Source organism: Erinaceus europaeus, chromosome 11 (assembly GCF_950295315.1).
Source record: "Erinaceus europaeus chromosome 11, mEriEur2.1, whole genome shotgun sequence".
Classification (NCBI taxonomy): domain Eukaryota; kingdom Metazoa; phylum Chordata; class Mammalia; order Eulipotyphla; family Erinaceidae; genus Erinaceus; species Erinaceus europaeus.
In genome coordinates, this window is record NC_080172.1 from 46,573,999 (window position 1) to 46,588,871 (window position 14,873).

Sequence of the window (14,873 nt, forward strand, 5' to 3'; positions counted from 1 at the left end):
TGTGTAGCTCCAGCAAGTGGTTTCCCTTCCATGGAAAAAGTGTCTTGTTTCTGATTCTTTCTATTTTTTGTTCATCAGTAGGGTTATTGCTAGGGCTTTGTGCCTACACTAAAACTACACCCACTCCTGGTGGCCATTTCTCCATTCTCTTATCTGGTAGGGCAGAGATAAATTGAGAGGGAATGCAAGATAGAGAGGGAGATAGAGAGCTCTGCTTCACTACTTGTGAAGCCTCCTCTCTACTGGTGGAAACTGGGAACTCTAACCCAGGTCCTTTCACATGGTAATGTGTGCACTCAACTAGTTATGCCACTGCCTGGTCACTATTTTCCTTTTCACTAGAGCACTATTCAGCTCTGGCTTATATGATGGTGCTGGGAATTGAACCTATGACCCCTGGACTCTCAGGCAGCAAAGTATCTTTGCATAACCACTATCCTGTCTCCTTAGTCTGTTTCTTTATCTAAAGAATGAGAAGGTAACTGCAAGATTTGGCAAGGAACTGCTGCCAAAAGCTATAAGATGTGCAAAGCCACTGGCACAGGGAGATGGACTTAGACTTGAGAAACCAGATCCACACTGGGAGCAAGAATGAGACTAACTCTTGAAGAGTTTCTGGCATCAAGAGTCTATCCCTGGCAGTGTGTGGCAGCAGGTGTGGGGAAAAGGGAGTTCTAGGAGAGAAAGGCAAACATCTTGGAAGGCAAGAGGGAAGGAATACCTCTCCATCCTGTTCTCAGCCAGGAGCTTCACAAGGCCATGAATCACAAGAGGCAGAGGAGACTCTGGCATAAACTGAGCACCATACTCCAGGTGTGCATGCAACACATCTTCAGTGTCTAAGAGAGAAGAGCAAGGAAAACAGTCAAAGGCACAGGTTGATGAAAGAGGTTTCTAACCCCAACTTAGACTAAGATGACCCAGGCTCAAAGAGGTAAGGGAGACTGGTGAAATAGCTTACATAGGATATTGTTATGCCTTGCCATGTGTGTGACCCAAGTTCAAGTAAGGCCCCCACCACATTGAAGAAAACTTCTGTGCTATGGTCTCTCTCCCTCTCCCTTTCACTATGTCCCTTTCCCTCCCCCTCTACCTCTTTGACCCTTTTGCTCCCTCTCTGTCCCTCTCTGTCCCTCTCTGTCCCTTTCTTCCCCCCCCCCACCTTCTCTCATTCCCTCTGCCTTTCTATTTCATCTAAAAAGAAGAGAAGAGGATTGAAGGTTAACAAAAAAACCATACAATATGAGACTATCACCTATCCCCATAAACTATGTCAGTGGCCTTTAACTGGGGACCACGAATCCCCTGACAGCAATAGTATATATCTATATATTTATTTCTGCACCATACCAGAGCTGTTCAGAACCTGCTGTGTACATTTGTACATAAACTGCTCTGTACATTTGTCTCCTTGATGTCTTTTTCTTTCTTTCATAAAAATATTTCAAAACAAAACATATGGACTGGTTAGTAGCACAACCTGTATAAAGATCTGAGTTCAAGCTCCCAGTCCCACCTGTAGGGTAAAAACTTCAAAGGTGGTGGAGCAATAGTACTGGTGACTCTCTTTTTCTCTGTTTCTATATCTCCCCTCCGTTTTAAATGTCTTTTTATCTCTATCAAATCTTTTTCTAAAAGCTAGCATGCAAAATTCTTGCCAACTGTATACAACAGTATATTAAAAAGATTGTTCATCATGGCCAAGGATGCAAGGTTGGTTTAAGTCAATCAATATGATCCACCACATCAATAAAAGCAAGACCAAAAACCACATGATCCTATCAATAGATGCAGAAAAAGCCTTTGACAAAATCCAACATCCCTTCATGACCAAAACACTACAAAAAATGAGGATAGATGAAAAATTTTTGAAGATAATGGAGTCTATATATAACAAACCTACAGCCAACATCATACTAAATGGTGAAAAACTAGAAGTATTCCCCCTCAAATCAGGTACTAGATAGGGCTGCCCACTATCACCAATACTATTCAACATAGTGTTGGAAGTTCTTGCCATAGCAATCAGGCAGGAGCAAGGAATTAAAGGGATACAGATTTGGAAGAGAAGTCAAACCCTCACTATGTACAAATGATATCGTGGTATACATAGAAAAATAGAAGGAATACAGTAAGGTTATCAGGCTACAAAACTAGCATACAAAAGTTAGCATCCCTCTATGCAAACACTAAGAAGAACATGAAATCCAGAAATCAATTCCTTTTACTATAGCAACAAAAACAATAAGACATCTAGGAATAAACCTAAGCAAAGAAATGAAAGACTTGTAGGCTGAAAATTTTGAGTCACTATTCAAGGAAATAGAAAAAGACACAAAGAAGTGGAAAGATATTTTATGGATATTCATAAGTTGGAAAAATTAACATCATCAAAATGAATATACTACCCAGAGACATATACAAATTTAATGCTATCCCCATAAAGACCAACCCCATTTTTTTGGAAAATAGAAAAAAAGCTACAAATTTTTATCTGGAGCAATAAAAAAAAAAACCTAGAATTGCCAAAAAAAAATCTTGAAAAGAAAGAATAGAACTGGAGGCATCACACTCCCAGATTTGTACTGTAACATAAATAGACACACTGACCAGTGGAATAGAACTGAGAGTGTAGAAGTAAGCCCCTATACCTAAGGACATCTAATCTTTGACAAAGGTGCTCAGACTATAAAGTGGAGAAAGGAGAGTCTCTTCAAAAAAAGGTATTGGAAAAATTGGGTTGAAATACACAGAAGAATGAAACTTAACCACTATATTTCATCAAACACAAAAATAAATTCCAAATGGAGCAAGGACTTGGATGTTAGAACAGAAACTATCAAATACATAGAGAAAAATATTGGCAGAACTCTTTTCCATATAAATTTTAAAAGCATCTTCAATGATACAAATCCAATTACAAAGGAAACAAAAACAAACAAATGGGACTACATCAAATTAAAAAGCTTCCATGTAACAAAAGAAACCACCATTCAAACAAAGACACCTCCCACAAAATGGGAAAAGATCTTTACATGCCAAACATCAGACAAGAGGCTAATATATACAAATTATATATATTTATATATTTGATATATATATATATCAAAATATACAAAGAGCGCACCAAACTCAGAAACAACAAAAAATGTCTCCATCCAAAAATGGACAGAGGTTATGAACAGAATATTCACCAAAAGAGATCCAAAAGGCCAATAGACATGAAAAAATGCCCTATCAATTGCCAAATAAAGACAATGAGATACTGCTTCACTCCTGTGAGAATGTCATATCAGAAAAGGTCGCTGCAACAAATGCTGGAGAGGTTGTGGGGACAAAAGAACCCTCTTGCACTGCTGGTGGGAATGTAAGCTAGTCCAACCCCTGTGGAGAAAAGTCTGGAGAACTCTCAGAAGGCTGGAAATAGACCTACCCTAAGTTCCTGAAATTCCTCTCCCGAGGATATATCCTATGGAACCAAACTCACCCATGCAAAAGATCTATGTATACTTATGTTCATAACAGCACAGTTTGTAATAACCAAAGCCTGGAAGCAACCTAGGTGTCCCAACAACAGATGAGCGGCTGACTCACTTGTGGTCTATATACACAATGGAATACTAGTCAGATATTAAAAATGGTGAATTCACCTTCTTCACCTCACCTTGGATGGAGTTTGAAGAAATTATGTTAAGCAGATCAGCCAGAAAGAGAAGGAAGAATATGGGATGATCTCACTCTTAGACAGAAGTTGAAAAAGAAGACTAGAAGGGAAAACACAAAGCAGAACTTGGACCAGAGTTGGTGTATTGCACCAAAGTACAAGACTCTGAGGGGAGGAGGAAAGGGTTCAGGTCCTAGAACAGGATGTCAGAAGAGGACTTGGTGGGGGTTGAATTATTATGTGGAAAACTGAGAAATTTTATACATGTACAAACTATGGTGTTTTACTGTTGACTATAAACCACTAATCCCTCAATAAAGAAAATTTTTTTAATTATGCTGAGCTAAAGCAAGGAAAGGAAGCAGAGTCAGGTGGCCCCCCTGCCCCCCACTGGGCCTAGTGACCTGTGATTCCCAGCCTCCTGTACCCTCTCTGGCTCAGGCTCCCAGTGTGGGTGACACCAGAGGAGAGGAGTAAGAGTACGGTGGACTCTCTCCTGGGAACCCTCAAGCTGGGTAAGTGTGTAGAGCACCTGCTCCCCAGGAAAGAGCTGAATCTTCTCTTGCTCCCCAGCTCTGACACAGCCTTCTCACATGCTACTAGCTTCATGAGCCAGGCAAGCCTGGGAACCTCTTATGATCTGAGGAGAGGAGATGGTTATTTGATGGGAATTGGAGGAAACAAGAGCTGGTGCACACCCCAGTCTCCAGCTGACCCTACCTAATGACACCCTGGCTATGATAATGACAGATGTAGATATCGCATATCTTCCTTTTGAGGTGACCTGAAATCAGATTAGCCCTGTTGCTGCTGGAGGGCTGTGTATGACCGAAGGGAGTCACCCTGAGTCACCCTGTCTTAAGACACCGGTGAGACAGTATCCCCAGATACTTTCCACCAGGGTCAATTGTAGGGCTTATACCCCAAAGAGTCTTTCCCTACATACAGGACAGAGAGGACAGGGGCCAGGCAGGGAACATCTGATGAAGCACACATGTTACCCTGTACAGGGACCTGGGTCAAGCCATCATTGCCCAACTACAGCAGGAAAGCTTCACAATCAGTGGTGCAGTGTTTCAGGTGTCTCTATCTCTTCTGCCCCTCTCATTTTTTCTTTGTCCTATCAAATAAAAAGGGAGGAAGGGCTACTAAGAATAGTGAATTTGTCATGCAGGCACTGAGTCCCAGTGATAACCCTGGTGGCAATAAGGTTAAAAAAAAAATAAAAGGAAAAAAAAAGGTCACTGAGGTCACCCAGCAGCTGGCCAGGTCATTGTCACACATAGAAGATAGAATCCTGTGCCTTCCTGTGGGCAGGTATGACGTAGGCATAGTATGTCCACACACTCACTGTCACCCAGGTGCCTAGGTTGCCCCTTCTCAACCACGTGGATAGCCTCACTCTGTGTTAGAGGTGGGCCAGGCTTGAATGTTCTGGGCCCTGTCTTTCATATCTTCAGGATCATAAATCTGAGGTCAGAGAGGGTCAGAAATTCACCTGAGGTCACGTATTCTATTCAGAAAGAGCCAGGTCTATTGCATCAGTTCAAGCAAAGAACCAAAGACCGTGTGTGTTGTGTGTGTGTGTGTGTGTGTGTACATGCACGCGCGCACGTGTTTGGGTGGGTGGGGTGGTGACAGATAAAAGGCATGATACAATAGAAATAGGGGGAAATCAAGGAAGACTTCCTGAGAGAAGTGAATCCTGAACAGATTCAATTGCCATTCCTGTAAATGATTTGATGGTCCTCAGTGTTGGAATATATGGTACCTAATTTACTCATTATAAGAAATCTGTGAGGACCAACAAGATAACTCACTTGGGTAGTGTTCTTGTTTTGTCATGGGAAGGATTCAAGTTTCTTGTTTAGCTCCCATCATGATGTATTATCTTTCTCTCTGTCTCTCTTGGCCTTTCTAATTGAGCAAGTCAACCTAGAGAAGTGAAAACCCAAAGACAACCAAAAAATAAAGAGAATCAGAAAGGAAGAAGAAGAAGAAAGAGGAAAAGGAAAAAGAAGGGGAAAGAGGAGGAAAAATCTGTGAAATAGTATCATGCTATAACAGGAGAAAATTGAGGTTCAGCAGCCAATATTACACAGATTCTATGTAATTAAGAGTCAACCCCATCTAATTTGATTCCTTTCTCTTGCCTGATTGTCATGACAAGAACTTCCAACACTATGTTGAATAGTAATGGTATATCTGCCATCCCCATATAGTAAATGATCTAAGGGAGGGATAATTTCAGCTTATCCCCATTGAGTATGATGTTGGCTGTAGATTTGCTATATATAGACTCTACTATCTTAAAGAATTTTCCATCTATCCTCATTTTTTGTACCGTTTTGATCATGAAGGGATGTTGGATTTTGTCAAAGGCTTGCTCTGCATCTATTGACATAATTATATGGTTTTTGGTCTTGCTTTTATTGATGTGGTGAATCACATTGATTAATTTACATATACTGAACCAGCCTTGCATTCCTGGGATAAATCCCACTTGGTCATGATGAACAATCTTTTTAATATACTGATACATCTGGTTGGCTAGGATCTTGTTCAGCATTTTAGCAACTATGTTCATCAGAGTTATTGGTCTGTAGTTTTCTTTGTTGTTATTGTTGTTGTTGTTTAGTTTTTGTTTTTGTTCTGTCCCTATCTGCTTTTAATATCAGGCTGATGTTGGCTTTATAGAAGGTGGAAGGGAGTATTCCTGTGTCTTCAATATTTTGGAAGAGTTTTAAAAGTAGAGATATTACCTGTTTCCTGAAGGTTTTGTAGAATTCATTTGTAAAACCATTTTGTCATTTTATTGTTGTGAAGATTCTTAATAACTGATTCGATTGCTTTGGCTGTGAATTGTCCATTTATGTTTTGTAGTTCTTCTTGGTTCAGTTTTGGGAGCTTATATGTTTCTAGGAACACTTCCATTTCTTCCAAGTTCTCTATCTTCGTAACATATAGTTGTTTATAAAGGCTTCACATGATATTTTGGATATCTTGGTGATAGTTGACTCCTTTAACTGTTGCCTGTCTAAGAAGGTTTTGATACCTCATCTAGTCTGGAGGGATCTACCAGGATATACCGTTCTTGGTTGAAAGCCGTTTTTACCAAGTGCTTGATAAATATCTTGACATTCTCTTTTTAGAGTTTGTGTGGAGGAATCTGCTGATAGTCTTGTGCGTTTTTCTCTGTATGTGACCTTTTGTTTTTCTCTTGAAGCCTTCAGTATCCTTTCTTTATCCTTAATTCTTTCCTTTGTAAATATAATGTGTCTTGGTGTCTTCAGGTCTGGGTTGATTCTGTTTGGGACTTTCTGGGCTTCTTGAACTTTAATGTCCTTTCTGTTTTTTAGGGTGGGGAAGTTTACTTTATTATACTTTCTTCTCTTTCCTCTCTTTCTTCCTCCTGTGGGCAATGATGGATATGGTATTTTTTTTTTTGAAGCTGTTCTGTCTCTGTTGTTGCTTTTTAGCTCTTATACTTCTTTCATAGTTTTCTCTAATCCATCCTCAGTCTGGCTAATTATGTATTCTGTTTCTGTTATTCTTCTCTCCCTTTGCTCAGCTCCATTCTTCACTTCAGCTATTTTTTCACCTTGTTAAGTTACAGTACTATCTTGCTCTGTTAGCTGGCCTCTTACAAAATCTAGTCTCTGCTGGCATTTGAGCAGGTGTATACTTAAATAAGGGAGTGCTGAGTGGGAATTTCACTGAATTTGAGACTTTCTCCTCTGAGGCTCTCAGGAGTTTCAGACACTGGGAAGGTGTAATCAGTTCCCCATTGTTCCTGTAATGAGCTACCACCCTTCCAGGGGCTTAAAGCAACAAAAATTTATTATCTTTTTAAAAATATAATGGATGGGCCTGTGAAATAACTCTCTTAAGAGAGTTTTTCCATGTGCACGACCAAGTCTCAGCTGAGTCCCCACCACATTACAGGAAACTTCCCCCTCCCTATTTCTCTCCCTTCTCTCCCTCCCTTCCTTCTCTCCCTCTCTCCCTTCTCTGCCTCTCTCATACTCTCCCTCTCCCTCTCTTCTTCCCCCTCTTTCTGTCTATCTATATCTAAATAATAAAAATAAAATATAATGGGTTTTTATGGTGGTTTCAAAATATATTTAATACTTTCCTGCTATATTTTATAAACCCAGATATACTGCACAGTATATCTGGGTTTATAAAACCCAGATTTATATCTGGGTTTATATATAAAATAACAACTGAAAGTTTCAGTTGAGCTCATAAATTGTGTATATTCAAAGATTGTTGGATGGCACATGGTGCCGTATTTTGCCTTGCATCAGTACAAAATTCTTCATACCTTTTGATATGGTTCTCTTTTTGCTTTTCTGTTATTTCATTTTTTTATTGAGAAACAGTGGCTCTATAAGTCTGTCTTCTTACAATTTCACAAGTCAGGCCTGAGGAGTAGTGAAGTGCATAAAACCTTGAACTCTGGAGCATGAGGTCCTAGTTCATTCCCAGCATCACATGTGCTATGGTTATTTATTTCTTCCCCCATAAGTAAATAAATAAATCTAGAAGTTAGATGTCTGAAATAGTTTTAGAATCTATTTCTTTGAATTTTTACAGGTTCTAGAAATGGTACACATTCCTGGCTTATGTTCCTCTTCCAATTTCAAAACCATCTGTGCTACCACACACAAGGACCCAGGTTCAAGCACCTGTAGGAAGCAGAGGCTCTCTCTGCCATGTGTAGTGTAGCCATGCAGCAGAAACCAAGTCCCCAACATTAACCTTCATGGCAAAATGGGGGTTTTGGAGGTTTGCTTTTGCCACCAGTTACCACTGAAACTTAGTTCCCGCTTAACAAATCTATCACTAGCAGGGGACTTTTTTCCCCTTTTTTTCTTTCTGATAGAGATAGAAAGGGGAGATGGGGGGGGGAGAAAGATAGGTGAGACACCAGCAGCCCTGTTTCACTGCTCATGAAACTTTCCCCTACAAATAGGGAGTGGGGGCTTGAACCTAGGTCCATGTGAATGGTAAGGTATGCAGTCTACCAGGTGTGCCACCACCCTGCCCTAACCACCAAGGATCATTAAAATCCCCAGAATTTGGTCAGCTTGAACAAACAAACATTTGATTTTGTAATCTAGAGACTTGGCTCTCCCTCCCCACTTTCCACTGTATAACACCCCCCTCTATATCCATGTCTCCCTCATTCACCCCTTCACTTCTTCGTTAATGTATATACTCCATCAGTATTCAGCTATATTCCACTTATATCTATGATACAGCTCCTACCCTGTAGAACAAGAAATCTTGTACAAAAATACCAGGGATCCCTAACTACCAAAGGAAGTGTCAAATACAGAGCACAAACAGTAGTGACCATAGGACTTCAGAAAGAGATGGATTTATTTCTAATTTAATCAGAGATAATTTCTGGTGAGAGAGATAAGAGTGTAGAACCTTCTACAGGAGCCAGAAAGGAAAGAAGAGGGAGAAACACAGCAGTCCAGAGATGTAGAGGTGGAGAAGACTGGGCATGTTTGCTGGGAAGCTTTTCCTTTCACCTCTCTGCTTTTTATTGACCTGTGTGCTCAAAGATTTTCCAGAAGATAAGGATACAGAAAAATGTGTCCTTCTTCTTTAGTTACTGTGAACTCTGTGAGTAACTGTACTTTTAAAAGTACACCCCTACTTCCCTGAGCCTCATTCCACACCCTGAGAGTAACTGACTCTGGTTTCCCTAAACCCTTAATGCAAAAGCACATTCTCCCAGGAGGAAATATCTTCCAGGGATCTGAGTGAAGAGGCACCCAGCGAGTGTGTCTAAACATGCCCTAAGTGCCATTAACTCAGAAAGGTCCCAGACTCCAGACACCGAGTCTACCCAGGGCTGTAAATGAGTTGAGCCAGGAGGATTTTATCTCTCCACAAATCCATGGGGCAGACAGGGAACCTGGGTTGGGCTTCACACAGAGAGAGATAAAATTTATGGCCATCCCTTTGCTATTTTCTAATGAGAGAGAGAGATCTGAGGAGCCCCTCCCTGCTGAGGGCTGGTAAGGACCCAGGGGCCAGAAAGAAGGTTGACTAACAAGCATCCCAAGCAGTGACTCAAACCACAGGCAATTCCAGAGGAAGCTCTTTACAGGGACTCCACAATTAGGGCCTTGGTCCATGTGATCCATAAGTCCTGTAGAGGGCTGGACTGAGCACTATATAAACACTACACCTCCCTGGGTGCTGCAACCTACAGCCTCAGTCAAGCCTCATCCACTGTCAGGTAAGTGGGCACAGCTGTGTCTCTCTACCTCAGTGCCCTGTCTCTGGGGTACACTTGCTCTGGTCCAGCTTTTCCCAGAATGCTACCTCCTAGGGGATTTAGAAATGGTATTCCAGCTCTTCCACCCCTCATATTTTCCTGTGTATTCTATCAAGTCTCTTGCAGCTGACTTTCAAAAATATGAGTCAAATGGAAGGGAAAGATCTGAGGCAGGGGAGACAAGATAATGGTGATTGGAAAAAAAAAAAAACTTTCCTGCCTGAGGCTCAGAGGTCTCATATTCAATCCCCAGCACCACTGCATGCTAGAGCTGAATAATGCACCTCTACTTAAAAATGAAAAAGAGAGAGAGATAGAGAGATGACAGAAAGAAAGAAAGAAAGAAAGAAAGAAAGAAAGAAAGAAAGAAAGAAAGAAAGACGAAAAGATCTGTAATAATAGTGATGTTTAGGGCTAAAGACATGCAGACAATAACTATGAGAACATTCCCACCTGGAAGGTGGGTATCTGAGGAGCAGAAGTAGGTATACAACAGGGAAAGGGATAAAAATCAGCAGAGATAGGGGGTCTATAGATGGCTTACCCAGTAGAGCACATGGGTTACTATGTACAAGGACCTGGGTTCAAGTCCCAAGCCACCACATGGGAGCATCTTCATGGAGGAAGCTAGCAAGCAGTGGAATAGTACTCTGGTGTACTATTTCTCCATCTCTGTCTCCCTCAATATCTATCTAAAAAATAGCTTGGTAGTAATGAAGTTGTGCAGACACTGAGCCCCAGAGATAACCCTGGTGACAAAAAAAAATACATCAGAGACATTGAACATGCCCTTTTGTGCCATAGGAAGCAAGAAGGGTTTTGGAACAACAACAAAAGGGCGAGGGGCCTGGTAAAATAGCTCACTTGGACAGTCTCGGCTTTGTCATCTGCACAACCCAGGTTCCATCCCAGCCCCCACCACACTGAAGGGAGTTTCAGTACCAGGGTGTGAATCTCCCTCTCCCTCTCCCTCTTTGTATCCTCCCTCTTCCTCACTTTATATTGAAAAAAAAAAAAAAAACAGCAGGGCACAGTGAGTTCTTAGGGGTAATAAAAATCAATGTTCTCTTCCCTTTATCTCCCACTCCCCTCCCTGGTACTGTTCATAATGCAGGCCATTTCAAATCCATTGTTTACTCCCCAGGTTCTGACAACCACTCCAAGATGTCCTTCAATGAGCAGCAGTGCAAACAGTCATGTGTAGTTCCTCCATGCCTTCGGAAGGGCCCAGAGCCATGCTCAACCAAGGCTGAGGAGGTGTGCCTGCCCCTGTGTCCGGACCCCTGCCAAGAAAAATGCCAGCAGCCAACTCAGGAGATGTGTCTCCCTCCATGCCATGATCCCTGCCAAGAAAAATGCTGGCAGAAAGATCCATGCCCACCGCAGTGCCAAGACAAGTGCCAGCCATCACCCTGCACGGAATCCTGCCCAGGGATGGTCCAGTTGAAATGCATGGAAGTGTGCCCACAAAAATCCCAGGAGCTGTGCTCAGCCCCAGGCAAGGGCAAGTAGCTGTTCACAGCACCTTTTAGATGGAGAAGCCACCGGTAGAAAGATTCCCCACCCCAGTCTGCTGCCATGGGGGTACCTATCAGCCACCTATACCTCCATTCTCCCAGTCCCCAATCTGGGTCTCCCAAGACTGTGTCTCCAACAACCTCTGTGATTTCAGCATTGTTCTGGGTAGTCTAGCAGAAGCTTTCAGCCACAGAGAGAGTGCAGTCACTGTAGAGATCTCCCACTCTTCAGATAGCTCCCACCAGGAGCCAGTCACCCAAGCCTGAACATCCCCCTTTATCTTTCAGTGTCACACTCCCACTTCACACCTTGGATCACATGGAATCTACCTAGACTTCACCATCCCTTCTAGCACCGGGCAGCAGTGATGTGAAACATCCAAAATGGGGTGATTTTTCTTCCCACACTCAAAAAAATGGATGCTAGTGTGTCAGTCATATTCTCAAAAATGAAACAGAATCATGTAAATGATCAAATGATCAAGCCCAAAAAGCCAATGAGGAGAGATGATTGGGGTAGGGTGGGGGGTGCCTCCAGGTCTTGGTGCTTTAGGGATGGTCTGCTCTGAGCCCTTGGTTTCCATGCTAAGGGTTTTGCTAAGAGGTGGTGGTGGTGGTGGTGGTGGTGGTGGTGGTGGTGGTGGTGGTGGTGGTGGTGGTGGTGTGTGTATGTATGTGTTGGTACAGGGTGGTCTTCCCTGGAGCCCCTCTGCCATCTTCCCCTGATAAAGGTGAAACACAGAATAAAGCTGATCCTGAGGCTTATGTCTGACTCACTCTGTGTTCTTCCTTCCAGCCACCCCCACTGCCCAGTGGTAACATTTCTCTCTATGTAGACTTTGAGGCAGTGAATGAAAGCAGGTCTCCCAGTAAGTGGAGCAGACATGCTGACCTCTGCATGGGCCTCAGATGTCAACCCCATTGCCCACAGGCACACTTCTAGTCCCAGCACTCTGCCCCCCACAAGTAGCCTCCCTTACTTCCACAGGAGAAGGTGGCCATGAGGGAGGAAGGGGTCTGGGTGGTAAAACATGTCCTCAGCCTATCAGAGAGGACCAGGAAGCACTCCTCTGACACCATCAGAGCTGAAAAGCAAAATTGTGCTCAAAAGGAGAGACAGGACTCCAGGAAAGACAGGCAGTCTGAATCTTTGCCGGGCAAGAGCTCAGGGTCCCAGTAGTGAACTGAGGAGGGCATGAGAGAAGAAGAAGATCAGCTCCCTCAGCTCTGCCCTGCTTCACAGTCATAGTCCTGTCAAGGCCAGCTGCTGAGGGGACTGTGGCTTCTCACTCACTATCCTAGGTCCTTCCCCACTGGGCACATGGGGTCTCCCCATAGAGGCCCAGGATAGTATACCAGGGCTGTATGGGGCCTGAGTCTAGATCAGTCTTGCCTGTTAGTGGTGAAATACTCAGTAATATCATCAGAGAGGTTTTTTAAATTTATTTTATTTAGTTTATTGCCACCAGGATTGTCACTGGGGCTTAGAACCTACACAATGCTTCCAGAGGCCAATAACCCCTATATTTTAATAGAAACTGAGAGAAATTGATAGAGGAAGAGAAAGACAGAGATAGAAAGACTCTTGCATCACTGCTCAATTACTCATGAAGCTTTCTCTCTGAAGATGGGGACTGGAGCCTTGAACCTGGATCCTTGCTCATAGTACTGTGTGAGCTCAACCAGGTGCACCACCCTCTGACCCTTTGACATATTTTCTAAGGTAAGAGACAACATAGGGGGAAGATTTCTCCCACTGAGTCACCATTTGCAGAGCACTGGGCCTGAGGTCTGTTCTGGTCTCTCAAAGAACCCTGCAGTACCTGAGGGGGATCATCCACTGGCCTTTTGTTAAGAAACAAGTCTGACTTCAAAGAGCAGGTTTCTTACCAGTGTCCCTCATGCTCCACAGTAGAGCTCTAATATGCCTAAGAACAGCACCCTTGGCACACAAATATGCCTTCCAGAAGCTGGGAGCTGGGCAGTGGCACACCAAACTGAGCATACACATTACCATGCACAAGGATCCCAGTTTAAGCACCCCCTAGGTCCCACCTGCAGAGGGGAAGCATCATAAGTGGTGAAGTAGTTCTGCAAAGATATCTCTTTCTCTCTCTCTCTCTCTCTCTCTCTCTCTCTCTCTCTCTCTTTCTGTCACACCTGACTGAATGCACATATCACCATGAGCAAGGACTTTGGTTCAAGTTCCTTCCAGTGCCCACCTGAAAGGGGAAGTCTTCACAACCAGTGTCTATTTTTCTCTCTCCCTATCTCTTCCTTTCCTCTCAATTTCCCTCTAACTCTATGAAAGAAAATAAAAAAGGAAAAATAATAATAAAATGAAAGAAAAGTTGACAACTACTTAACTTAGGGAAGAAGACAGCCATCTTCAAGTGCTCCTGTGAAGGAGGGATTAAATGCCTGTGTGTCTCCAAAGGACAGAGGTGGTACCAGCATGAAAAAGAGACAAATATGGTTTCAGCTGAAGAACCTTCTTACATGTGACCAGCCTGATCAGAGGAAGGATCAGCCTTTCTATGCTCCCTGCTCCCAGGTGTATAAGCAAGAGTGAGACCCAAGAGGAGCATGGAGTTTCCTTCCAATCCCACACTGAAACTCTTCTATTCTAACTCCCAGGAAGAACAGGGGCCTGGAGCAGAGGCTCCCAGCTGGCAAGAGGAGTCAGTCCCTTTTGGGGGCTCAACTGCTGGGGACCAGAAGAAAGTGTGGTCGCAGTTTGAGACTAAAATAAAGGAGGGAGCCAGCAAAATAGCTCACTTGGATAGTGTACTGCTTTGCCATGTGAGTGACCCAGATTCAAACTTAGTTTGCATCACACTAAAGGAAGCTTCAGTGCTGAGGTCTCTATCTGCCAAGAGAAGACTGGACCCAGAAGGGGCATGACAGCAGGACCATCCAATCCCTCAGCCCCAACTCAGTCACAAAACCAAGGAACTCCCTACCCCCCACCCCCACCCAGTCCCCTGCTTAAAAAGGCCAGGGACTCCCTTCCTTCCCCTTCCCAGCAGTGCTATCTATTGGCCACAGAGGGACTCATGCTCCTGTAGCCACACACTGCCAGGCCTGAAAAAACAAGGGCTCCTCCTAGGCTGGGCCTTCCAGAGTTAAATGCTGCAAAACATGAAGATCCATCATCTCACAGAGTGGGAGGAAGGCTCAATATGCAAGATGGCCTTAATGGGGTGAGGGCAATGTGCATGATGACACAGGATGGGGGAACTGGCCAGCTCAGGTTCAAGTGTAGAAACCCCACTTCTGTTTGTCTCCTATTGTATCAAAGCAAAAGACTCTGAGAAAGGAGGGCATTTGGAGTCCTGGTGCATAATGGTGGGAAGGGATCTAAAGTGGAGGTGAGAGTGTTCTATGGACA

At 43.3% G+C, this 14,873-nt stretch overlaps 1 protein-coding gene across 1 annotated transcript; it reads left to right on the plus strand.

Annotated features, from left to right (window-relative positions):
• Positions 1-9,811: 9,811 nt before the first annotated feature.
• Positions 9,812-12,247, plus strand: PRR9 (proline rich 9). Its single transcript, XM_060200968.1, has 2 exons — positions 9,812-9,926; positions 11,110-12,247. The coding sequence occupies exon 2, from the start codon at positions 11,130-11,132 to the stop codon at positions 11,475-11,477; it is 348 nt and encodes a 115-aa protein (XP_060056951.1). The 5' UTR covers positions 9,812-9,926; positions 11,110-11,129; the 3' UTR covers positions 11,478-12,247.
• Positions 12,248-14,873: the final 2,626 nt, after the last annotated feature.

Excerpts from the sequence above, each read along its gene's own strand:
- PRR9 (XM_060200968.1), top strand. The coding sequence starts at position 11,130 with ATGTCCTTCAATGAGCAGCAGTGCAAACAGTCATGTGTAGTTCCTCCA.